The sequence below is a fragment of the Schistocerca gregaria genome, chromosome 2 (genome assembly GCF_023897955.1).
Source record: "Schistocerca gregaria isolate iqSchGreg1 chromosome 2, iqSchGreg1.2, whole genome shotgun sequence".
In the NCBI taxonomy this organism is placed as follows: domain Eukaryota; kingdom Metazoa; phylum Arthropoda; class Insecta; order Orthoptera; family Acrididae; genus Schistocerca; species Schistocerca gregaria.
The window spans coordinates 580,796,342-580,823,334 of record NC_064921.1 but is presented as its reverse complement, the minus strand read 5'-3'; the positions used below and the strand labels follow the sequence as shown (position 1 = coordinate 580,823,334).

The following is a 26,993-nucleotide window of genomic DNA, read 5'->3' as shown; positions in this document are numbered from 1 at the left end:
CGACAAGAGTGCCTTTGCTAACAGCACGAGATTGTCTTCAGCGCCTCTCCTGGGCTCATATTAATTGGACACTGGATACTGGAGTCCGAGGGTTCGAGTGTGGCGCAGACCCCACGCAGCCATGGATCCAGGTCGTCAAGAAGGCACTGTGCAAGATGATAGTGGCTGCATAATAGTGCGGGGTGTGTTTGGATGGAGCGGACTGGTCTTCTGGTCCAACTGAACCGATCATTGAATGGGAATGGTCATGTTCGGCTACTTGGAGACCATTTGCTGCCATTGATGGGCTTCACATTCCCAAAGAACAATGGACTTTTTATGCTCATGTAACCGGGCAAAAATTGTCTGCAAATGGTATGAATAACATTCTGTACAGTTCGAGCAAATCATTTGGCCACCCGTATTGCCCGACATGAATCCCATCAAACATTTATGGGACATGATCGAGAGGTCAGTTGTGCGCAAAATCCTGCACTGGCAACACCTTCGCAATTATGGACGGCTATGGAGGCAGCGAGGCTAAATATACCCGCATGGGACATCCGATGGCATGTCGAGCCCATGCCACATGTAGTTGCCGCACTACACAGAAGGTGGTGGTCTGACAGCATAATATGACGTCACATCCCCCTCCACCATCTGGAAATGGCGGGAAATTTTTGGAGGGAAATAGGTCTTTCGACTACCTTCACTAACCTAACTCCCCTCAGCCACTCCTCCACTCCTATGACATCACCCACCCCGTTCAATCCCTCCCTACTTGTGAATCGGCGGAAAAAAAGGTTCAAATGGTTCTGAGCACTATGGGACTTAACTTCTGAGGTCATCAGTCCCCTAGAACTTAGAACTACTTAAACCTGACTAACCTAAGGACATCACACACATCCATGTCCGAGGCAGGATTCGAACCTGCGACCGTAGCAGTCGCGCGGTTCCAGACTGTAGCGCCTAGAACCGCTCGGCCACCCCGGCCGGCTCGGCGGGAAAGGACTTAGTATGTCTGAGCTGCAGGTGAGGAAGGACATAAGGTATTTATTTTGGCGGGAAATGTCTTCTTGGTGGCGTTATCCTGCTGGTGGATTGTCCTCCACATTCTGTTGTCTCCAGCGCACGTTCCGCCACTACTTTTTCCGATCGCAGATGTGTACGTTTGCCTCGAAGTTTGAAGACACACTGCCCTAGTCCTCAAAAACGCCCTAAGAGAGTGCTCAAAACTATACTGCAGCAACTCCCACCGCACTTCCCCCCCCCCCCCCTCCCTCCCCTATTTTTCAAGCTTCAGCTGCTTTTTGAGCCACTGTCAGACAGGAAAAAAATTGCAGAGTACTACAACTACTGTGATGCTCATCGCTGTTGTAGTCGCTGCAGTCCGGAACCGTGCGACTGCTACGGTCGCAGGTTCGAATCCTGCCTCGGGCATGGACGTGTGTGATGTCTTTAGGTTAGTTAGGTTTAAGTAGTTCTAAGTTCTAGGGGACTCATGACCACGGATGATAAGTCCCATAGTGCTCAGAGCCATTTGAACCATTTTTTTTGCTCATCGCTTTTCTGAAACGCTTAGTGGATTAGTTTATTTTTGCTGCTGGAGTCAGGGATGTTAAGGGGGGTAGGACGTCAACCGGGCTGGCTTGAAGCAGAAGAGGCACCAGAGGACATCTTAATTTCCACTGTCTATACTCTTACAAGTAAATTCATAAAACTTTGTCAGCATGACCAGGAAGGATTCATGATTCACACTCGTAGCAGCGGAAGTTCAAAAACAAGACAAAATAATTTTTTTTACATGTGAAATTTCATCCATTTTTCACTTACTATTGGCTTCATTTGTTGCTATAGGTACACTTTTCTTCATAAGTAAGCGAGACTGTTCGATGAATTTTGCACAGCATACAAACCATACTTACAGGTGTCTGAAACTCTAGAATCTATTTAATTTATGAAAAATTGAATGAGCTGTTACGTTTTGAAATTTTTGAGAAAAATCAAATTTTGTAATTAATTATCTCATTTTTTACTACAGTTTTTAATAGATTTGGAAAATTCTAGAGTTTCATACACCTGTAAGTATGGTTTGTATGCTGTGCAAAATTCATCAAAGAATCTCTTTTACGTGTGAAGAAAAATGTACCTATAGCATCAAATGCAGCCAACAGTAAGTGAAAAAATGATGAAATTGCATATCTAAAAAAAATTATTTTGCTATGTTTTTGCACTTCCACTGCTATGAGTGTGAATTCTGAATCCTTCCTGGTCATGCTGACAAAGTTTTATGAATTTATTTGTAAAAGTATAGACAGTAGAAAATAAAATGTCTTGTGGTGCCTCTCCTGCTCCAAGTCGGCCCGTTTAACGTCCTACCCCTTTTAAGACACTTATTTTTTTCCTCATTTTTAGAAGCACCGTTCTACAATGGGAAACGCAAACTGGTGTCAAAGCAAGGACGGGAAAATCGGAACATCTGCATGTCTAAAAGTTTATGACACATTTCGAAACCCACAACAGGTCGTGAAAGAAGGAAACACAGAGACGCAGCAGATCGAATGTCTAAAAGATTCTCTTAGAATTCGAAACACTGTCCTACGACAGTACTTGGATGATGGCGAGGTTATTGATGCAGCTAAACGTGGCTCCGACGTCGGTCACTAGTCTGGAACCATACGGCCATAAAGGTCCTCCCAACGAGGCCCACGAGAAAGAAAGGCCGTGGTGCTTACGTCACAGCACGTGACACTGTACGTCTTACGAGTACCACCTGCCATCTATGTTGGGGTGGGAGTAACTATTTCAGAAGAGTTTAACAATTCTTGACTGCGCGTTTGAATGCATGCAAGCTCTCGACAATACATAGCAAAGTTAAGACCTCCAGGGGTTACCGTTTCAATTAAATATTGCTTTCCCATGGGTCCTGTTCGGAGCCGAGCGTTCATCAAGTGTGGCAGACAAACCGACTAGGTGAAGTCGCAAGTTCGTAGCAGGCCGTATTTCTTGTGCACCCTGCTCCCAGTAAAGTGGAGTGAGGCCGTCGCATTGAACGGAGATTATGTTGAAAAAATAGGGGTTTGTATTCAGAAGACTGGAGAATAATGTGTTGTATTGGAATCTTGAATAAAATCAACTTGGATTCAGAAAAAAAAAATGTTGCATTACTCACTGAACGACCCTCGTAATTCAGGTTACATATCGACGATTGAATTTCTTACATTTTATAATTTCAGTCACAAGACGAAACAGATAATGTTAAATCTATAATTACCGTCTTCAAATATTGTCTCACTGCATTTCATGTGCTGCATCATTTTATTGAAACACTTAAACGTAAGACATTTTATTTGGCAGTCTAGCAAATAAATAAAATGTGGGTACGAAATTTATCGACTTTGTAGTCGGGATAAAAACGTTGTTCTTTAGCTACTAGAGCCCCAGTGACGGAGTTAGAGTTAATTAGAAAATACAAATATTTCTGTGGGTATTTTTATTAATAGTTGCAAGGTTGCCAATTTTCTTAGAAAATTATCTTTTTTTTTCAGCTAGGGCCCCCTAAGATATTTGGTTTCTGGTCCCAAGGACACATTGAGAGAGCTATTAATGCTTTCCAAAATGTATACAGTGGTTTAAACGAAATGTCGAGGATGTACGGCGTTCCGAAGCCCACTTTGAAGAGAAGCCTGGAGAATAAAAACGTGATGAATCCAGAATGAGATTTTCACTCTGCAGCGGAGTGTGCGCTGATATGAAACTTCCTGGCAGATTAAAACTATGTGCCCGACCGAGACTCGAACTCGGGACCCTTGCCTTTCGCGGGCAAGTGCTCTACCATCTGAGCTACCGAAGCACGACTCACGCCCGGTACTCACAGCTTTACTTCTGCCAGTATCCGTCTCCTACCTTCCAAACTTTACAGAAGCTCTCCTGCGAACCTTGCAGAACTAGCACTCCTGAAAGAAAGGATATTGCGGAGACATGGCTTAGCCACAGCCTGGGGGATGTTTCCAGAATGAGATTTTCACTCTGCAGCGGTGTGTGCGCTGATATGAAACTTCCTGGCAGATTAAAACTGTGTGCCCGACCGAAACTCGAACTCGGGACCTTTGCCTTTCGCGGGCAAGTGCTCTACCATCTGAGCTACCGAAGCACGACTCACGCCCGGTACTCACAGCTTTACTTCTGCCAGTATCCGTCTCCTACCTTCCAAACTTTACAGAAGCTCTCCTGCGAACCTTGCAGAACTAGCACTCCTGAAAGAAAGGATATTGCGGAGACATGGCTTAGCCACAGCCTGGGGGATGTTTCCAGAATGAGATTTTCACTCTGCAGCGGAGTGTGCGCTGATATGAAACTTCCTGGCAGATTAAAACTGTGTGCCTGACCGAGACTCGAACTCGGGACCTTTGCCTTTCGCGGGCAAGTGCTCTACCGGGCGTGAGTCGTGCTTCGGTATCTCAGATGGTAGAGCACTTGCCCGCGAAAGGCAAAGGTCCCGAGTTCGAGTCTCGGTCGGGCACACAGTTTTAATCTGCCAGGAAGTTTCATATCAGCGCACACTCCGCTGCAGAGTGAAAATCTCATTCTGGAAACATCCCCCAGGCTGTGGCTAAGCCATGTCTCCGCAATATCCTTTCTTTCAGGAGTGCTAGTTCTGCAAGGTTCGCAGGAGAGCTTCTGTAAAGTTTGGAAGGTAGGAGACGGATACTGGCAGAAGTAAAGCTGTGAGTACCGGGCGTGAGTCGTGCTTCGGTAGCTCAGATGGTAGAGCACTTGCCCGCGAAAGGCAAAGGTCCCGAGTGCGAGTCTCGGTCGGTCACACAGTTTTAATCTGCCAGGAAGTTTCATATCAGCGCACACTCCGCTGCAGAGTGAAAATCTCATTCTGGAAACATCCCCCAGGCTGTGGCTAAGCCATGTCTCCGCAATATCCTTTCTTTCAGGAGTGCTAGTTCTGCAAGGTTCGCAGGAGAGCTTCTGTAAAGTTTGGAAGGTAGGAGACGGATACTGGCAGAAGTAAAGCTGTGAGTACCGGGCGTGAGTCGTGCTTTGGTAGCTCAGATGGTAGAGCACTTGCCCGCGAAAGGCAAAGGTCCCGAGTTCGAGTCTCGGTCGGGCACACAGTTTTAATCTGCCAGGAAGTTTCAAAAACGTGTTGATTTGACGAAATTTAGTTTTGTTACGCACCTACTTGTGGAGCTTACGGGCGAACTGCTGGGTGACATTCCGCTGCTTGAATCCCACATGTTTGGAAGTTCCCAAGCTGAAACGCAAAAGATAACCTTTGATTTGTCAGTAGTAAATAGGGTTACACATAGATTTTAAAGTAGGATGACAGGTAAACTATGGTATTATAGCTTCATATTCTGGCATCCTCAACGAACTCTGCACCAACCGCAAGTTTCTTCCTCAGTTAGAACATTTGGCTTTTCTCTACGATTCAGTGGACAAACATCGTTTTCAGGCTATGCAGATATTTAATATGAACGAAACCAGCCTATCCACAGTGCAGGGGCCGAAAAGATCGTTACAAGAAGAGGGAAACACCGAGTTCGGCAAATTCAGAAGTAAGGACAATGTGTTTCTTTTTTCGGTGCTGCTGGCGTGTATATGCCACCAGTGCAAGTATTAAAGAGAAAAGGAGTTCCTTATTATTTAAAACCTGGAGCTCCATCTGCCATCGATTAGGATGAGTAGCGATTTGGCGCACATGCAAGGGACAAATAAATCTATGAGTTGTAACTTTAGCCAGTAATAATGGTGTAATCATTCTTTGGCTGCCTCTGCACACCACTCACAGACTACAGCCTCTAGACTTTTTATTAGACGCGTGGTTTGAGGCGCCATGTCACGGATTGCGCAGCCCCTCCTGCCGGAAGTTCGAGTCCTCTCTCGGCCATGGGTGTTTGTGTTGCTCTTAGCATAACTTAAAGCAGTATGTAAGTCTGGGGACCGATGACCTCAGCAGTTTGGTCCCATAGGAAATCACACACACACACACACACACACACACACACACACACACACACATTTTATAATTTCGAAACCACTTGTAGCTTATTACAGCTACACAGTACATAGATGGCTTTGTTCAAACCCTAACAGAAATATTAGTCAGACAAGTATTGCTCAGCTTTTAGCAGAGTTATATGGTAGGACTGCAACCGAGGAAACAGCTATTAGTGACTTCTCCAAAACTGGAATCTGGCCATTAGTTCCACACATTTTTCGGGACTCGGACTTCGTGGCGACTAAATCCAATCCAGAACCAAAAGTTAGAAATGAGGAACGAGAAATGAGTGGACAGACAAGTTAAGAATTCTCATAAAAATGAGGAAAAACTAAAAAAAATCATGCATTCCTAAGTTCTTCACTTCCTGCAAAACAAGCCAGTAGTAGGAATGTCAGTAGGCCCATAAGATATCTCCCCTATCTCAACCCTACAAAAAAAGACACAGAAGTAGAGCAGTATCATCTGCTGTAGAGAACGTTGGTAGTCCTCAGAAGAGGTTCTTCCTTTACAATGAACCCGAGGAATACAAAAGTAGGCCTAACATAACTAAAATAACAGAAACCAACAGTGCCAATGAAAGGTGGCAATACATCTTCAACTTTACTCTAGAAATCAGCGAAGTTGAGCAGGAGGAAGATACGATTCAATCCCTTAAATGTTGCACATGGTTCCACAGCTTATTTGTGAAGGTACCTGCGAGGAAAAAAATATTTTATTGTGAGAGCTAAAACCCTGACTAAGTAGCTAATGTTGAAACTGTGAGTAGTGGAGCAAGAGGGTCTATCGTCCCAAATCCAATATGGCGGCCGTGACGCAAGTACTTGACGTTACGTGACGTCAGCTAATAACGCGATTGACGTCAACTGATGACACCAGTACCGTTGTCCAAAAATGGCTGAAAGATAGGTCAACTGGGCTACCTCCACTAAACTAAGTCACTCCATCGTAGCCGGGCGGTGTGGTCAAGTGGTTCTAGGCGCTACAGTCTGCAACCACGCGACCGCTACGATCGCAGGTTCCAATCTTGCTTCGGGCATGGATGTGTTAGTTAGGTTTAAGTAGTTCAAAGTTCTAGGGGACTGATGACCTCAGATGTTAAGTCCCATACTGCTCAGAGTCATTTGAACCAATTTGAACTCCATCGTACGAACTCACGAGAAGTTTGAATTTTTGGCGGGAAGGTAGGACAGTTGAGCTACCTATACTAACCTAAGAAAACGGTGGTAAATAAAAGGCACTTGGACTACCTCCACTAACCTAAGTCACATCATCCTAGGAACTGGTCGGAAGTTTGAACTTTGATGAGGAGATAGGTCAATTGGGCTACCTCTACTAAGCTAAGAAAATAGAGGCAAAAAAACGGTACTCAGGATACCTGCTCTAGCCTAAGTCCCCTCCTCCTAGGAAATGGACGTAAGTGTTCTTTAAACAACTACAAGCAGTACCACCATCAATTTTATTAGCCATCCTCTTGGAAAATTTTGTTGAGCACAGTTGGTATGCAAAGGGGTTCGCTACGCTTCCGACTACCTAGTTTCAATCACTTTTCAAGGTCATCCAACCACATTTCCTACATACATCGAGGGACGTAGGTAACCTTGTTTATTACGCTGATACTAAACACTCACCCTGCCGGCGGTCTGGAGGGAGGGAAAACAGGCGTGAAAAACGATTCAGCCTGTTCTGGGCTGCTGGAGAGAGAAAGGAGTGCAGTCTATTTATTTTTTGTGTAATTTATTTAGCTACGAATTTCTCCTAATTTATTCATTATGCTCTTGCAGAACACTCGCCCTAATATGCTTGGAGTCACACTATCACGTTTACAGATCTCGAAAGTACTCCTAAGTAATGCATTACGCTGATGTGCAGAGACAAAAACAAATTGTAAATTACGAGGTCGTGCAGTGGCTAGCACAGTAGAGTCACATTCGGAAGACGCTGACAACGTTTAAACACCTGAAAATAATTCAACGCACAAACACTCAGTTCAAATGAAACTTATCAACCCATCGAACTCTGATTCTACTGGGTGGAAAACGTAACACGTGGAAATTCTCCAGATGCGGGAAACTGACCCAAATGCTCATCGTAATTACATAATTAATCACAAAGGTCGGTCCTACTTACACTACTATATGGATAGCGCTGCAAAAGGACGGCTTAAAATCGCAAAACAAACTATACAACTCACCCTATCATGCTTTAATTACACAACGATATGCATAGCACTGCACAAGAGCCGCAATACTTCGCAGAAAACTGACAAATCGTTTCTCCTGTTTAGGAAAGAAATTATACAGTTCGAAACCAGCGACAGGAACTCTCAAACTCTACACTACACCTACAAGCTAGGGGAAGAATATTCGACTCACTAGATCCTGCAGTTCGACTGAGATGAGTTCAAAAAAGTCTATTAGCTACAAGCATATACCATCTGTCCCTGTTTGACGTCACAGTTCACTACACACGCCTACAAAAAAATTACCCTAATCGAAGCCAGTGGGAGATCCTCGTCTGAAAAGACTGCCTTCTCATCCGTATACAATCACAAACTGCGTGATCGATCTACTACGCTAACAGTCTCACGGCACCTGCCTCACCGAAATGCCTCGCCACGAAAGACCCTCTTTCCCCTTCAAGTGCATCCTGCTCGTCCCTAATACCTACGAAACACAGCTGGCACAGCCCCACAACGGCTCGCGTTCACAGACTTTCTTTTTACGTCACGTAGTACACTCGAGCAGGGCCGGACGATAGTCAACGTTCAGCGTTCGATTATTTTATTTATTTAACAACAACTTCGCTCCTATAATAAAGCAAAACATTTCTGATCACAACAAATGTCCTATTTTTCACGAAAATAGACAAAGTTCAGTTTTATGAGCAAATATCTCTGAACACATTTACATCTAAACCGATATTTCCACTCACGAATACAGATTTCCGTGATTTCGCAGATTCCAAATCACGCCCTATAATTTACCAAGTCAAATAACGTCCTTCTCATATCTAGACAACCGGCAAACGTGTCTTCCACCTGTTAGATGCACGCTCCACAATCGACCTCCTCTCAGCTAAATAAAGAAGTCAAATGCGAAGAAGCACTCGACCGAACAATTTACAAGATAACAGAATAAAGTCCCAGCACAAACCCACATCCGTATTCAATCTTGTCAAATTACCACTTGATCACGAAAGCTGTGCAGCACATTTCTAAGTATTAGTTGGCTAATCGGCCATCTAGACGACTACACAGTTAAGTCAAATACATTACCGCAACAGCCCTCTCCGTTCAGATGGCCTCTCACTGTCAGCAGGAAACTTGAAGTTAGCGATAGGTGCTTCTGAGGTACTGCAACCCCCTGTGTATACATTTGTTTGACAGATGTGGTAGCCAGCCTATGTGGCCGAGCGGTTCTAGGCGCTCAAGTCCGCAACCTTGCTGCTGCTATGATCGCAGATTCGAATCCTGTGTCGGGCAAGGATGTGTGTGCTGTTCTTAGGTTAGTTAGGTTTAAGTAGTTCTAAATCTAGGGGACTGATGACCTCAGGTGTTAAGTCCCATTGTGCTTAGAGCCATTTGAACGATTTTTGAACAGGTGTGCTGCTTATAGATTTAGTGGTAGAATGACTTGTAATCTTCGAATGTTGGTAGATGCTCGAATGCATTTACCCTTTTTTCTTGTAAGAGGCTTTCCCTGTTAGTAACGGTAATTTTATACATAGGGCTGATGCACGCATAGTATAATTTCTGAAGGGTAATCGGATGTGAACAGTGGTCGCTATACATCACTGGAAAGCTATATTGTGCTCCTAACACAAAGAAAATTGTTTTAAGAAACTAGTTTTTTTTCGTTTTACTGTTCGATGAGATAGTTTATCCTAGAGAAACTGAGAAGAAGAATGTATGTCATGCGCTTGAAGTATATTTCTTACATTGGAATATTAACGGGGCTACATTCCATACGTGTGATAGGTTGGAAACTTAAGCGATCTAACGTTATAGCCAGTTTCAAGTGATGAACGCTGCAGCCTTACGAGTGCGTGTGTTTATTTTCTCTCTCTTAACACTAACTTCCAGCTACTGATCCTAGACTCTAGAATAATAGTTTGAAATTGTTGGCTTGGTTGATTTACGTAAAAATGCCTCGAACTCTATCCGTCTGATGCTCCATTACGCATAAAAAATCACCCTTTCCTAGTTATTTTTCTTCTTGACGGTCTGCTGTTAGATCACAACACTTTCAAATCTGTTACTGTACATTGATAAAGAGTGCTAACCTCCTCGACATTGACGCATCTCGAGAAATCTTGTACACTTGGATGTGCGAGGACTCAGCGAGCTCCATCCATTCACGAGACGTGAAATGTAGCTGACTACTTCTGGTCGGGTGAATATTAAATAGCTAGCAGTGGCGCAGGCCGGGTTTCTCGATGACAGCATAAGACTGTGCGAATGCTCTGTGACTTCCATCTGCATAGACATAGATCGTAAATTAAGCAATGTGCTGTAGGTGTTAGAAATATGTAGGGTACTGTCTAATACACTTTAATGATTTATGTTTTAGAGAATTAACAATGAACGGTCGTACAGCATAGTCATATATCCAGATTCGAAAAGTGGAGAAGGGGTGGTTTCACTATGATACTGAAATTGGTAAACATGCTTTCACATGACTGGTCGGGGTTGAAATTAATTTAGAATTGGTAAAATTCTTCATATAATCAATTTAATGCTTATTATTTCAGTAGATCATCGGTGTCTTTTTCGTCCACTTGCACGTTGTTGGTTACCACACAATGATTGACTGACAACCCTTGTTCGAGTTGGGGAAGCAGTTTTGTTGTAGGGCGACACCTTCCGGGGGATGCTAACACTGGATCAGTAACCGCGTGTATGATAGCAATATGAGGAATAAGTCGAAACAGGATGCATAGCATTCAGATTCGAACTGTAGTTTGCAAACCCACGCGAATGCATTACAACTATTCCAATTTCGTTATCTTGTAAGTTAATTTTATTTAAAAATCATTGAGTGTGTGTTTTAGTAACAGCAGTAAAAAAGTTAGTTGCGCTGTGCAAAGTCTAGAGGTGTCCCAACTGATTTATCTAACCTCCAAAAATCAAACGTCCTGTAAAGGGAGGTTTGGTAGGGAGGTGCACCACTCTCCCGTGGTCTTGGATAGTGGTATTCCCGTCATCAGCTGATGACAATTGCGTCACTGCGGGAGGTCTCATTTTCTGCGATAGACTGTTTTAATGTCAGTTTAGAACTTGAGACAAACCTCGAAGTCAAAATCGGATACTGCATTTCTAGCGTATAGCGTAGCAATAGAGATCTGAAAAGCTAGTGTACATTTCTTCCGATGTCATCCACTGCTTGCGATCCTTCTTATTCAAGCATCGCCTGTAGCCCAGTGGATATATTATGGAACCTCTGACATGGCATAGAGAGAGAGAATGCTTTACATATACTGGATAATGATGTAGCCGCCGTGGGTTGAGGAGGTTGAAAATACAGGTTTAATAATACGTTTCTTAGCCGAATAATATTCTTAACTGGGAGCATCTGGTTTATAAAGTATGTGCTTGTATTCTGATATGTTTGTAAAGGATATGACTATGTCCAGTGGTAAGGAAGCCTTGGATTTGATGTGGAATACTGTGATAGCAAAGGGGAGTGTATGTCAAGTGATAAGAAGGGTACAGATATTTCTATTTCCAGAGCCATAAGCAGAGTGTATTACGGATACTTAGCTCACTGTCGAATGTCATTCAATTATAGTTATAGCGATCAAATATATATGTGTTCGATTTGGTTGGATGTTCTGTCCATGTGGGGCCTGTGGTGGGGATGATTCAAGTTTCCTGCTGACAGTGAGAGGCCATCTGAACGGAGAGGGCTGTTGCGGTAATGTATTTGACTTAACTGTGTAGTCGTCTAGATGGCCGATTAGCCAACTAATACTTAGAAATGTGCTGCACAGCTTTCGTGATCAAGTGGTAATTTGACAAGATTGAATACGGATGTGGGTTTGTGCTGGGACTTTATTCTGTTATCTTGTAAATTGTTCGGTCGAGTGCTTCTTCGCATTTGACTTCTTTATTTAGCTGAGAGGAGGTCGATTGTGGAGCGTGCATCTAACAGGTGGAAGACACGTTTGCCGGTTGTCTAGATATGAGAAGGACGTTATTTGACTTGGTAAATTATAGGGCGTGATTTGGAATCTGCGAAATCACGGAAATCTGTATTCGTGAGTGGAAATATCGGTTTAGATGTAAATGTGTTCAGAGAGGTTATGAGTTTCTAAATCGAACGTGTGAAACTATATAGATATTTGCTCATAAAACTGAACTTTGTCTATTTTCGTGAAAAATAGGACATTTGTTGTGAACAGAAATGTTTTGCTTTATTATAGGAGCGAAGTTCCTGTTAAATAAATAAAATAATCGAACGCTGAACGTTGACTATCGTCCGGCCCTGCTCGAGTGTACTACGTGACGTAAAAAGAAAGTCTGTGAACGCGAGCCGTTGTGGGGCTGTGCCAGCTGTGTTTCGTAGGTATTAGGGACGAGCAGGATGCACTTGAAGGGGAAAGAGGGTCTTTCGTGGCGAGGCATTTCGGTGAGGCAGGTGCCGTGAGACTGTTAGCGTAGTAGATCGATCACGCAGTTTGTGATTGTATACGGATGAGAAGGCAGTCTTTTCAGACGAGGATCTCCCACTGGCTTCGATTAGGGTAATTTTTTTGTAGGCGTGTGTAGTGAACTGTGACGTCAAACAGGGACAGATGGTATATGCTTGTAGCTAATAGACTTTTTTGAACTCATCTCAGTCGAACTGCAGGATCTAGTGAGTCGAATATTCATCCCCTAGCTTGTAGGTGTAGTGTAGAGTTTGAGAGTTCCTGTCGCTGGTTTCGAACTGTATAATTTCTTTCCCAAACAGGAGAAACGATTTGTCAGTTTTCTGCGAAGTATTGCGGCTCTTGTTCAGTGCTATCCATATAGTTGTGTAAGTAGGACCGACCTTTGTGATTAATTATGTAATTAGGATGAGCATTTGGGTCAGTTTCCCGCATCTGGAGAGTTTCCACGCGTTACGTTTTCCACCCAGTAGAATCAGAGTTCGATGGGTTGATTAGGTTCATTTGAACTGAGTGTTTGTGCGTTGAATTATTTTCAGGTGTTTAAACGTTGTCAGCGTCTTCCGAATGTGACTCTACTGTGCTAGCCACTGCACGACCTCGTAATTTACAAGTTGTTTTTGTCTCTGCACATCAGCGTAAAACATTATTTAGGAGTACTTTCGAGATCTGTAAACTGGATAGTGTGACTCCAAGCATGTTAGGGCGAGTGTTTTGCAAGAGCGTAATGAATAAATTAGGAGAAATTCGTAGCTAAATAAATTACACAAAAAATAAATAGACTGCACTCCTTTCTCTCTCCAGCAGCCCAGAACAGGCTGAATCGTTTTTCACACCTGTTTTCCCTCCCTCCAGACCGCCGGCAGGGTGAGTGTTTAGTATCAGCGTAATAAACAAGGTTGCCTACGTCCCTCGATGTATGTAGGAAATGTGGTTGGATGACCTTGAAAAGTGGTTGAAATTAGGTAGTCGGAAGCGTAGCGAACCCCTTTGCATACCAACTGTGCTCAACAAAATTTTCCAAGAGGATGGCTAACAAAATTGATGGTGGTACTGCTTGTAATTGTTTAAAGAAAAACTTACGTCCAGTTCCTAGGAGGAGGGGACTTAGGTTAGAGCAGGTATCCTGAGTACTGTTTTTTTGCCTCTATTTTCTTAGCTTAGTAGAGGTAGCCCAATTGACCTATCTCCTCATCAAAGTTCAGACTTCCGGCCAGTTCCTAGGACGATGTGACTTAGGTTAGTGGAGGTAGTCCAAGTGCCCTTTCTTTCCCACCATTTTCTTAGGTTAGTATAGGTAGCTCAACTGTCCTACCTTGCCACCAAAAATTCAAATTTCTTGTGAGTTCGTAGGATGGAGTGACTTAGGTTAGTGGATGTAGCCAGCTGACTGTCTTTGGCCTGTCTTATGTATAGGTTTAACAGTTGTATATTTTAACCTTTCTGAAAAAATTATCTGTGTCAGTGGTGCATTTCACACACCATTGATGACATTATTTATTATGTTTCCAGAATTCTGTTTGAAATTCTGTCAACATCTCATGAGCTTTTGTTTTTTAGAATTTTTATAACTCTATTAATTTCAGTGAACAATGTTAGTGCTACTGCCCCGCTAAATCCCCCGATCTCATAACAAAAGTTCAAATGTGTGTGAAATCTTATGGGACTTAACTGCTAAGGTCACCAGTCCCTAAGCTTACACACTACTTAACCTAAATTATCCTAAGGACAAACACACACGTCCGTGCCCGAGGGAGGACTCGAACCTCCCCTGGGACCAGCCACACAGTCCATGACTGCAGCGCCTAAGACCGCTCGGGTAATCCCGCGCGGCAACTTGTCAGCCGCCCCACAATTTGGTAACTTCATGGGATCTAATTATAGATGAGTGGCTGCAGTTGGATATGATACTCTTGCAGAAACTTGTGGACCATCTACCAGAACAGAGACCATGCATAAAAATTAGTGGGAAAGAACGCACATTTGCAAGGGCGTTCTCGTGTGCAAACGTTGCATTATTGCGCAAGCAGCCTGCTATGCATCCCCTTCTTTGCTCGGACGTTTGTGCTCTATTTCGTGTGATTAAATGTCAACAGAAAAAGAAAACACAAAGGGACTGTGGTACGAAAATTATCTAGTGCGAGAAATACCAAATGACGGCAAAATTTTCTTTCAAAATTTAATGAAGTCACAACGAGATTTGAAATTTTCTGACTGGGGCAGCAGAAATGTTGGCAATAACATTTAAGTAGCTGGTAACTGGCGACTTACATACCAATTTGAACTATTTATTTCGCATTTGAAAACAAGACATTTCAGTCATTATTTCTGAAACTGAGAAATACTCAACGAAGATTCCTAGTTGTTACGTAAAGTCTAATAGACTTCCAATAAGTCATTTGTATTTTATTTTATAAAAAAGTTATTTAAACAACTTCGATCATAAATTATTATATATATGTTGCTATCCTTGGACTCAACTAATTGGGGAGGGTCACAAATCCCAGAACCCACTAGAATAGAGGCTGCATTTTCCAGTTTTGTATTTTTTGCATCATTAATGTCCATTTCAGTTTCTAGTTATTTGTTGAGGAGTTGCACAAATACCCCTTATTTTCTTTCGTTCAGATCTCACGCCCCCTCAAGTGCTGTGCTGTTAAGTCTCTAACAGTCAACAGTTTTCTTACACACTTCTCACACATTTATAGTGTGCTTCTTCTCATATTTACTGCTTCGAGACTTATCTTATTCTTTACAGTAATCTGAAGGGACATTTCTTATACAGGGTGAGTCACCTAACATTACCGCTGGGTATATTTCGTAAATCACATCAAATACTGACGAATCGATTCCACAGACAGAACGTGAGGAGAGGGGCTAGTGTAATTGGTTAATACAAACCATACAAAAATGCACGGAAGTATGTTTTTAACACAAACCTACGTTTTTTTAAGTGGAACCCCGTTAGTTTTGTTAGCACATCTGAACATATAAACAAATACGTAATCAGTGCCGTTTGTTGCATTGTAAAATGTTAATTACATCCGGAGATATTGTAACCTAAAGTTAACGCTTGAGTACCACTCCACCGCTGTTCGATCGTGTGTATCGGAGAGCACCGAATTACGTAGGGATCCAAAGGGAACGGTGATGGACCTTAGGTACAGAAGAGACTGAAACAGCACATTACGTCCACATGCTAACACCTTTTTCTGGTCTTTTTCACTGACGCACATGTACATTACCATGAGGGGTGAGGTACACGTACACACGTGCTTTCCGTTTTCAATTACAGAATGGAATAGAGTGTGTCCCGACATGTCAGGCCAATAGATGTTCATTGTGGTGGCCATCATTTGATGCACACAATTGCAGTCTCTGGCGTAATGAATGTCGTACACGCCGCAGTCCATCTGGTGTAGTGTCGCCGCAGGCTGCCACAATACGTTGTTTCATATCCTCTGGGGTTGTAGGCACATCACGGTACACATTCTCAACTTTAGGTTACAAAATCTCCGGATGTAATTAACATTTTACAAAGCAACAAACGGCACTAATTACGTATTTGTTTATATGTTCAGATGTGCTAACAAAACTAACGGGGTTCCACTTAAATAAACGTAGGTTTGTTTTAAAAAACATACTTTAGTGCATTTTTTATGGTTTGTATCAACCAATTACACTAGCCCCTCTCCTCACGTTCGGTGTGTGGAATCGATTCGTCAGTATTTGACGTGGTTTACGAATTATATCCAGCGGTAACGTTAGGTGTTCACCCTGTATACAGTAATATGATAGCATATTTCTTATATAATACTAGATGCTCAAGGTATCACATATTAAATATTTATTTACAAAATTTTGAGGAGTCGCTTTTAGTATGACTTCCTTTTATCTCTCATCATCTATAAATTTCAGCGTGCTGTCTTTGGAGTCAAGAGACATTGCACATAAATCACCTTAAAGCATAACCTCAGCACACAGCTCAACACAAATGGGCCCCAGTAACCTGTCGTCTGCTAAACAGCGCGAGAGATTTTCATCTAACCTGGGAAGCAATGCATTATAAGGCACCCTTTCGAATTCTAACAAATGCTTATCCGTGTTTGCGCTGGTGGAAATGTAAACGCATGCGCAAAGCTGAACAGAAAAAAGACATCGTGTAGCCGCATCTTAACATCAGTTGTCGTGTCAGTATAACAAAGTGTATCATTAATATGCTGTTCATGTTTGGTGTTTCAGGACACACATCGCCTATGCTGGGATCCAGATCGGACGCGGTCCCTTCAAACAAGGAGGAGGACTTGGACGAGCTGTTGTTGTTGTTCCGCGAGACGGCGGGCAGCGAGTGGCCCTCGGAGGCCCGCGACTTTGGAGCGGACGACACGGGAGTTCTGGCCTACCGCAGCAGGTGGCGGGCGCCCCGGTGCGACAAGGACGCCGAAGACGCGTCGACGTACGAGCCAGATTCCACCACAGACGACGGGGAAGGCAGCGGAACGTCTCCGCTCAACATCAGCGCCAGTGAGTCTGTGTTCAGCAATCAACTTCGCGCCACCGTCTCCATACTAAACGGTCGACCTCAACAGGACACCGAGATGTCAGCTGCATGGACTTCTTGTCCTCCAGTGGCCGGGAGCTCTGCACCCAGTACACGAAATTCGACGTATGCTACCCCTTTTCCTAGTACAGAAAATGCCAGTTGCCCACTGCAGATGCTGGATGATCTAAACAGAGCACACTCTTCCCGCAACGGCTCTGACTTCGACATTCCCATCGCTGGAAGCAGCACCCAAACATCGTCCATATCCGTATGCTACATGCCACCTTCCCTGATTGCCAATACAGTTAGTGGTGGAGGTGAATTTTTCGAAAATGATCAGCCAACTGATTTATCACTGCCAAAAATAGTGCCGAGAGATGTGGAACCTGTACATGCAACAGCAAAAGATTCCAATGACGACCATCCAGCAGATTTTCCGACATCCAAAAAACTGCCAAATGTTTCTAATAAGTTAAAGGACGAAGTCCATGGCAATCAGCGACCTCCTACACCGTGTCCTGCTCCTAACATGAGGGAGAACCACCAACATCAGCAAACACTACCACCAGGACATCCTTCATTTGTAGTAATGGGTCCGCCAAACGTTTCATATCAATATCACGAATCCAGTGCAGTGATGGTTGGAGAAGATGGAAGTTTTATGGTTTTGCACAGCATAGTAGTCCCTCCACCTGTTACCCCACTGGTATTCCCCGTATGGCAACCTGAAATGTGTGAGAGAAGTTCTAACGTCCTGAATGAGGAGATTGTGGTATATGAGTTCAGTGATGTGTCTGATGAAGATGAGCTCGAACAGAACCACCGACCAAAAATCATCGAGATACAAGATGGGCAAGCTGTGCAAAGCGAACTATTGGCAATAGAGTACCATGCTGTGAAAAATGAACCATTGGAAGAAGATGGCGAGGCTCTGCGAAATGAACTATTGGCAATAGATTACCAGCCTCTGAACAATGAACCACTTCAAGAAGATGGTGAAGCTGTGCAAAACGAACTACTGGCAATAGATTACCAAGCTGTGCAAAATGAACCAGTGGGAAAAAGTTCAGAAAACAGTGATGCAGAATGTGCTGCTGCAGGAAAAGAAATTATGCATGATGAGAATAATGATGAAAAAGATGGTGCAGAAAACAGACATTCACAAAATGGGGACCAGTTGCAGGAGCAGAAAGAAGTAAACCAGTCATGTACTGACCAACCACAGTCTGGGCCATCGGGAGTTGTGCTCATTAAGGGTTTGCAATTGTCATCATCACCCACAGAGGCAGCAGCATCATTTAAACACCTGGGCATACCATCTGAACAAATAATTTTGCCAGTTGCACAGTCACAACTACGGCTGACGTCTCCACCTGGGGAATCGTCTTCACCAACAGTAAAATCAACTTCATCCACTATCAATAAACCTCCAGAACAATCGCAGCCTCTAAATGAGCTGCAACACACTGAGCAGCCACAAGTGGCACGATCATCTTTACAGGCTACCTCGCCATCTATACAGATTCCTATTTTGTCCAATGATCTGTATAACTCACCTGAAGCAAATCGACCATTACTTTTGCAACCAGTTCCAGCTTATGTACAGCAAAACGCATCACCTCCACACTTGTTACAAAAACAGTCTAACCCTCTACACCCGCCATTATGTGGGTCTCCAGGACCTGATGGACTGATGGTACAGATATCACCACCAGCTGTGCAAGCAAGCACATCATCAGGAAGATCAGATTTGTCATCTGCTCGAAAGTCGTCAATCAAGACAAATCCATCATGTACTTCCGTATCGAAGGACCATGCAGTCAAGAATGTGAACTCTCTGACATTGTCTGGCAAGCTTATGCCCATACAGCTTGCACTGGCTCACTCACCACTGGTACAGCCGGCAGCATCACCAATGACAAATGAGTTGCCACTAGATCAAGCTGAGCACCAGCCAGTACCATCTGTTTCCATCACTACAGTGTGTGATAAATCACTAGAGCCATCTATGCAACTGCTTGTTTCGCCAGTTCCATCCCCAACGCAGAAAAAAAGGGATCAAGTCTCTGATGACGGTACATCAGCTACACAGCTGTCATCAGCTTCAACATTGAGCCCAACTAATCCATCTTCACAAGCAAATTCCTCACAGCCTCCCACTGCTAGTCCACCTGCTGGGAGGCATCAGGTCCAGTCTCCAGCTAAGGCGGTGGGGCAAGACTCTCCTCTGCAGTTACCGGAATTTTCATCACCAGAGCATCAGGTCCAATCACCACCTACGGCTGTGGGGCAAGACTCTCCGCTGCAGTTACCTGAATTTTCAATATCATTACTGTATCCTCGCTCACCTAAACTGAGTGGAGTAGCGACAAAATCTAAAGCGATTGCAAAGAGAAGCAGAGAGCCATGGGACCATAAAGGTCTATTCAGTTTTGTTGTTTCCTTTGCTTTTAGCTTGCCACGCCACATTTGGACTCAGCGGAGAGAAGGTGAGCCTAGACGAAGTGTTCGGATTGCTGAAAAGCTGAAGGCCAAAAGATATTTCCTGCGCCCAAGATTCCCTGCTAAGAGAGGAACTGGTGAATGAAGTGTCTGATAGCATACTAAAATATACATGAAGTGTGTGTGCATTTCTGTTGCTCATGCTAAAGTGAACAGTTGTTATTCCTAAGAGATGTCACATGAGGTTTCTGTCATTGCAAAACAATTATTGTATGTGTGACTTGTGTTGTGAGTTTGTCTTATATTAAGTTTACAGTGCTTCACCTGTGTTGTGCTGCACGCAATACTCTTGACCTGCCCCATTTGTGTATGTGTGCATGGGAAGAAAACGTAATGAATCGATTCAGGGGTGTGCGTAAATAATATTATTGACATGACACTTTCTGTGAAAAATTTAATCTTTTATTTTGTGATAACACATTGGTTGTGACTTTCTTTCATATTTGGAACTAATATTATTAATAAAGAAAATAGACTGAGCATACTGTTGTAATATAACTTAAATATATTTGACAATCAATAAAATATAAGTTATAATTTTTTACTTAGCATAAAATTCTCATACGTTATTGATTTCCATTTTCAGTATTGGTATGATTGAGCTTATACATTAGGCTTTATTTGGAAATCATGGCTATGAGTGAATTACAGGTACATATGTCACCTGCTTTATTCATTCAGCTTATTAGTGGATCAGAGATACTGGTCTCCATGCCACATTTGGTAATGCTCCTGTGTGTGGTGCTGTTTAGTGTGGAGCTATCTGGTTTGAATCCTGGAACTGAAAGAAATTTCCATCATTAGAATTTGGCTGACAAGGGAAAGACAGATGGAGGCATAAAGGTCACTACCACCACACTTTGTACAAAAAGACCTAGTTTAAGTTCCAAATCTCTCTAAGATGTATCATTAATGTTGTCATTGTATGAGGACTTTAGCTGAGGCAGTAGTTCTTTTATGTGAGAGGAACAGGTTATGTGATGCTAGCAGTTCCCTTTTATAGCTGTCCTGCCATCATCGACAACAACAACAACACAAAAGTGCAACATTACAGCCTACACGACTCATCACATATACCAAAAATACATGTCTGACCCCATAATGAAGCAAACAGCTTGCACCATGTAATGAACCACACAGAAAGTAAGGTACTTTCCATGTTTTAAAGTTGCATTGTTGCAACATGTTTTATGATCTTGCAGGAATCATCAAAAAAGCAATAGACGTTTCTGAGTGAGGTAATATTACTTGCAATAATACCACTTATATATCAAAACAATGAGTCAGTTAATGGACACTATTTCCATAGTGTAGATGGTGAAACACTATGGATGAGGTTTATAAGATCTGCTTGTATTAGGGAAGAATGCGTAAAGCAGCTCTGAATTGTTATAAAAGTCTCGTTCAAGCAGAAATTAGAGCAATTCCCATACATGTTAGTTGCCAGATATAGCAAATTCTGCAATGTGATTTTATTTTTGAGCTTAACAATACTGTCTAAAAATACATGGAATGGGACAATATATTGATCATTAAACAACTGATGTAATGAGTTTATCCATAATACATACGCAGTCCTACTCAGTGACAGTGTACTGGTTGTTGCAAGTATATAATTGTTAATTTATGCTAGTGGTGAATGTATGAAGACTGATACAATGTTAAATATGAAATTTTCTAAAAATAAAATGGTGTTGTTGCACTAAATTGTAATTTCATTTAAACTGCTGTAATCTAATTATTTACTGCAATGTGTACTAAAGTGCAAAATGTTTGTATGTTTTTAATTAAATTTTCTAAAAATAAAATGGTGTTGTTGCACTAAATTGTAATTTCATATAAACTGCTGTAATCTAATGATTTACTGCAATGTGTACTATAGTGCAAAATGTTTATATGTTTTTAATTAGACTGTTTTAACAGTTTTCTGTATATTTTATGTTTTTTAAGTGTATTAAATGTAGCAGATCAGTGAATAAAACAGAATTCTCACATTGCTGTGCTTCCTTGTAGTAATCACACTTGGTAGCAGTGATCTGAATGAACTGGTTTGCCTTGAACTTTTCCTGAAAATGCTGGTAATGTTTTATACAGTGTCTCTTCCATGTCAGTTTCCAGTCAGATTATCTGATTGTATTTTACCTTCATCCAAAATACTTATTGGAATCTTCTGTAGTGTAACATATCTATTACTTTCATTTTCCATTCTTGATTCCAAGGGAACACAACTCATATCCATGACCCTCCTAAAATATCTCATAGTATTTGTTCATGACTCGTATCTGGTTTCAACTCTCCTGACAACACCTATTGGTATTTATTGGTTTGTGGCTATTGTTTCAGTAGATTATGTTGCTTCTAAAAAGTTTGTTTTGCCTCAGCAACTCTTTTTTAATATACGTTGGACTAATGTTGTTTGCTACTGTGCTGTCCAAATAACACATTGCATTTACTTGTTTTACAAAAGTGTTTCAGAATTTTGATGTTTGCTTTGATATTTACTTTATCTGGTGCAAATATTTCAGTTTTGTTGTATGAAACAGCACTTTTGCTCAATACACTAAAATAATCTCAAAAAGTGAAATGAAATTACCGCCAATTTTGAGCCTTCTGTTTTTTTTTAGTTATACTACTGTATTGTCTGTATCAGTATATTAAGTAGGCAGGTTCAGAGAGGGCAGTACTGTTTTTATACTTTTGAGTATTTTCATACCTTTTGTATACTCTGCTTTTTGTAAACATTCTTTTCCAACCTTTGATCTCTCCAGTTCTATTATATAATTATTACTGCCTTCCACTTCCAAAACGCAAATTTCGTCTTCTGAAAGATATCAGTCTTTGTTGCTACTTTATCTTTAACAGCCTTCAGTTAAATCTTTAAGAATATAATATTACAGGCAGGTTCCTATAGTTTGAGCAATGATTAATGTTTTCATTTTACATTATGGTGATACCTTAATTTCATAAGATCTACCAAAAATTCAAATTGCTTCATTAATCTTTTCTTTTGTCTTATCATCAAGGTATATTGTATAGGCATTTTGTCTGGGTGTTTAAGTATTCCAAGGTGACGTGCTTTACATAAATTGTTCTTTTTTATTGTTATTATAGTCATACTTCTCTGGAGGTGTTAACAATTTTCTTCATACAGTTCCAGAATACACACTCCTGAGACAAAAAAAAAAGACGTACCATGAAGCAGTTACCCAAATGGCATGTAAACTGGGTGATTTACATGTACAGACAAACAAATGATTACAATTTCAGAAAAATTGGATGATTTATTCAAGAGAAAGAACTTCAGAAATTGAGCAAGTCAATAACACATCACTCCATCTCTGGCCCTTATACAAGCAGCAATCCGCCTTGTCACTGATTGACAGAGTTGTTGGATTCCTTCCTTAGGGATGTCATGCCAAGTTCTGTCCAATTGACACATTATATCGTCAAAATCCCGAGCTGTTTGGAGAGCACTGTCCATAATGCTCAAACCTGTCTGGCCAAATTGTGGTTTGGCAAGCACGAAGACGAGCAGTAGAAATTCGTCTTGTACAGGTGGGCATTATCTTGCTGAAATGTAACTCCAGGATAGCTTGCCATGGAGGACTACAAAACATGGTGCGAAATAACGCAGATATACCACTGTGCCATGGGGTTGCCATGGATGACAGCCAAAGGGGTCCTTCGATGAAATCAAATGGTACTACAGACCAAGGATACTGGTTGTAGGGCCGTTTGGTGGGTGACAGGTTGGTATTCCACCTCTAACACTTGTTCGCTGGTCACTGAGGCTCCGTTAGATGTGCGACCCATCATTGAAGACAATTCTACTGTAGTCAATGAGATAGGCCAAAAACGTGTCTGGAGAGGCCGTAGACAATGGCAGGATACCAGTCACATTGTCGCCAACCATACGGCCTGACAGCCTGGAATGTTGGTTGAGGGTGCAATTACTTTTAACTGTAGGACCACTTTGGTTTGTCATCTGTGGCACTCTTACAGCACAACGCTATGTGGTCGATATGCTTGTTTTTCCCGCTTCATGGCAATCCATCCTGGCTATCCATTTCAGCAAGACAATGCCCACTCACACACATGGCGAGAGTTTCCGCTGCTTGTCTTCGTGCTTGCCAACTCTACCTCAGGCCGCAAGGTCATTGGATGTGTCCCTAATTGAGAATGTTTGTAGCCTTGTGGGAAGGTCTGTACAAACAACTCAGTACTTTGACACTCTATCGTACCAATCTGGCAGAATTGTTCACCATATCACTCAGGAGGTGATCCTACTGTTTTTATTAATCAATGCCAAGCCGAATAATTGCCTGCATAAGAGCTGGGCCAACATACCATTAACATGCTCAATTTGTGAAGCTCTTTCTCTTGAATACATCATACAATTTTTCTGAAATGTAATCATCTGTTTGTCTGTAAATGTACAACGAATCTACCGAATTCCGTCCCATTTGATTAATGCTTTCGTGGTGCATCGTTTATTTTTTTCTTAAGAGTGTATAATCTCTCCTACAGATCCACATTTTTATTTGCAGTGTTTTACACAATTATCTTTTACTGTGATACTGTAGCTCTGAACACTGTACTTGTTCCCTGTCGTTCGGCCTTCTGCAACTTCACTAGTTATTTGTATCTTATACTTATCTTTTGCTGAAGAGTACTTCAGTACCATTTTAACTTTTTTGTAACTAGAGCAGTATATATTCTTCCAGCTCTATTTCACTGTCTTACACTATTCAATATTTTTTTGTGTCAAATGATCTTTGTGGTTCAATATTCTTTTCTTGAATGTTCCATATTGTTTTGGTAATTCATTCTGTTAGTGTATCAAGATTATGGTCTGTTGTTCATGCTGTCTGTCAGAGTCCTGTATTCCCTTATTGTGTCATGATTTACGTCTTTCTACACAAAATATATGTTGACTTTTTATTAATGTAGTGTTAAATAAAAGACTCGATTTAATTTTGTTCCTGTTTCTTTATTTAGATGGAATTCAGTTTACGTGCTGTTGCTGTTATCTCCTGGTGATTTCCATGTATGTGGTTAACTGTGAGGAGCTACAATTCATGTTTTGTTACTGCCATTTCACAATTGCTACAACATTCTAATCCCTGTACCTCCACAGTTACTATTTCCTTGCTGCAACATTCTAATCCCTGTACCTCCACAGTTACTATTTCCTTAATAATTTTTCCATTTAGCTTTACAAATTTTTTGTTGCCTAAGGAATTGTTAGTCTCCTGTTATCTTGAAAATATTGTTTTTTGTTTCAAGTAATTATTTAATTTGGTCATAAATGCATCAGTCATACAGTTTAAGGAGGAGTTACAAGAGAATGTTACAGTGCCATTATACTAACGGCAAGAACACCTCTGCACTCACGTGAAGGTAAAAAATATATTTATCTTAATACGAATAGCGGACTAGGTAGATGTAGTTGGTCAGGACATGGATGAAACAAATTTTATGCGACACATTAGACGAATTCATGATAAATAAAATTACACTCCTGCAATTCCACCAGAAAACAAATTCATTTCATCCAATATGGTATCTTATAAAAGATGTGTACACAGAAGTTAACAAGTCAGAACAACTAAACGGAAATTGGTATTTTAAACCTAAAGGTGTAAGTTACTGTTCAGTACGTCAAATTGACAGTTTCGACAATTCACTATTTAGTTATATTTATTTGGTTATGTATTTGTTAGTATAAATAAGTCAGCTGCATCGCAGGCAGCGAAGTACATTCTCAACTTACCAGCAGAATGGATTAACTATTGACTTTAACGTGAAGTCTTTCACAGTCGCATTTTTTCTCAGTATTTAACAGCTGGTGATCAAACAGTAGGTTACAGCTCCATTGAAGCTGTCAGCAGACACTGTACTTTAACGCACATCGTAAAATTAAGACATCTCTATGCTTGAGTCTTGGTGCGCCTTTAAGCTAGGTAGAAAGTGAAGTAGGAATAGTAATTGTAATTTTATCACTGCATGTAGAACTCTGCTCTGCGAACACAGAACCTTAGTACGACTGCAAATTCTTGTCTTCTGCCATGTTAGCCAAAACGTTTCCAATAGTCTGTGCATCAAGAGGTATTATTTCTTTATTTCTTGTTACAAACCTGATTTTATTGATTTTAACGGTGTCTGAAGCACAGAACTATCAGATTAGCACAATATTTCAATAAGTGATTCGATAACTTTCACATAACAAGATTAATTAGTTCCCTCACACGAGCTGAGAATTCTGCGATTAGTCTTGCAATTTTCTTCCTGTAAATGGATAGAGATAACTATGACTAATTTATTAATTAAAATTCAGAAGATGTATTTTCTGTGTGTATCCAACAGAACGAAAAGTCATTTGCAACATTATTCCAGAAATCCATGACATGCCATACTGTACACATCTCCTTGCACAGGTTTATTCATAAGTACCTCCAGAGTTTCAGAAGGCAACTTCGCTAAAGCTGTAAGACATTCTTAAAATACGTCGAATGTATTCACAGTTGCGAATACAAGGGAGTGACGACAATGAATGGATTCCCCACTTAAAGTGAGCAGTTGCCTTAACCCCGCACAGCGAGATCAAAACTTCAATATGTCGTCCTTCCTGCGTCATAACCTGTACTTGTACACACACTGTATGATTCCCATACAGGGTAGAGCATCTTAATTGAAAATTCCTCCCTGGTATCGGCGGATGTAAAACAGAGACATATCAAATCAAACAACAGAACATCTCTCCAAGGTTTTAACTGGTATTACAGGTGCTTGCTTGAGAGAGATGGGGTTGAGGGGGAGGAAGGGGTGCGGGGAAGGAACAGCATGTGCTTGCTATTGATTGACATTGCTGCTGCTCCTATGATAGCTTTGGAAAACTATTTATTAGGTTGTCTATCTCCAGGCACGAACCAACTTTATGCGACAGTACACTGCGGATGATTTCTCTATGTCGTCTGCTGATACTCCTGTCGCTATGCCATAGCGCGTATTATGAATCCAAACCTGGAACAGATGTTCTATTCATTTTTCTTCGCGCAGTCGTCTTCTGAAACCCCAGAGGTATTTACGAATAATCCCATACACACATGTAATATCCATAAGTGCAGATTATATTTCTGCTGCAACTAGTAGCACAGTTTTCCACGATAATGGAATGAATTAGTAAGGCATAAGTGAAGATAAAGCAAAATCTATTTTCTAATCACTCTATCAAAGTCCTTATCACACTTTAATTTTGAAATCATTGACTACATGTATACACCTCAAATCACTATGAAGAGCATA

At 41.6% G+C, this 26,993-nt stretch overlaps 1 protein-coding gene across 1 annotated transcript in view; it reads left to right on the top strand.

Annotated features, from left to right (window-relative positions):
- The window catches only part of LOC126333259 (uncharacterized), a 222,623-nt gene extending 200,941 nt beyond the window's left edge, over positions 1-21,682 (top strand). Inside the window, exon 3 of the mRNA XM_049996725.1 lies at positions 16,886-21,682. Coding sequence (XP_049852682.1) covers positions 16,900-19,773 — 2,874 coding nt within the window. The 5' untranslated portion in view covers positions 16,886-16,899 and the 3' untranslated portion in view covers positions 19,774-21,682. The remainder of the gene's footprint in view (positions 1-16,885) is intronic.
- Positions 21,683-26,993: the final 5,311 nt, after the last annotated feature.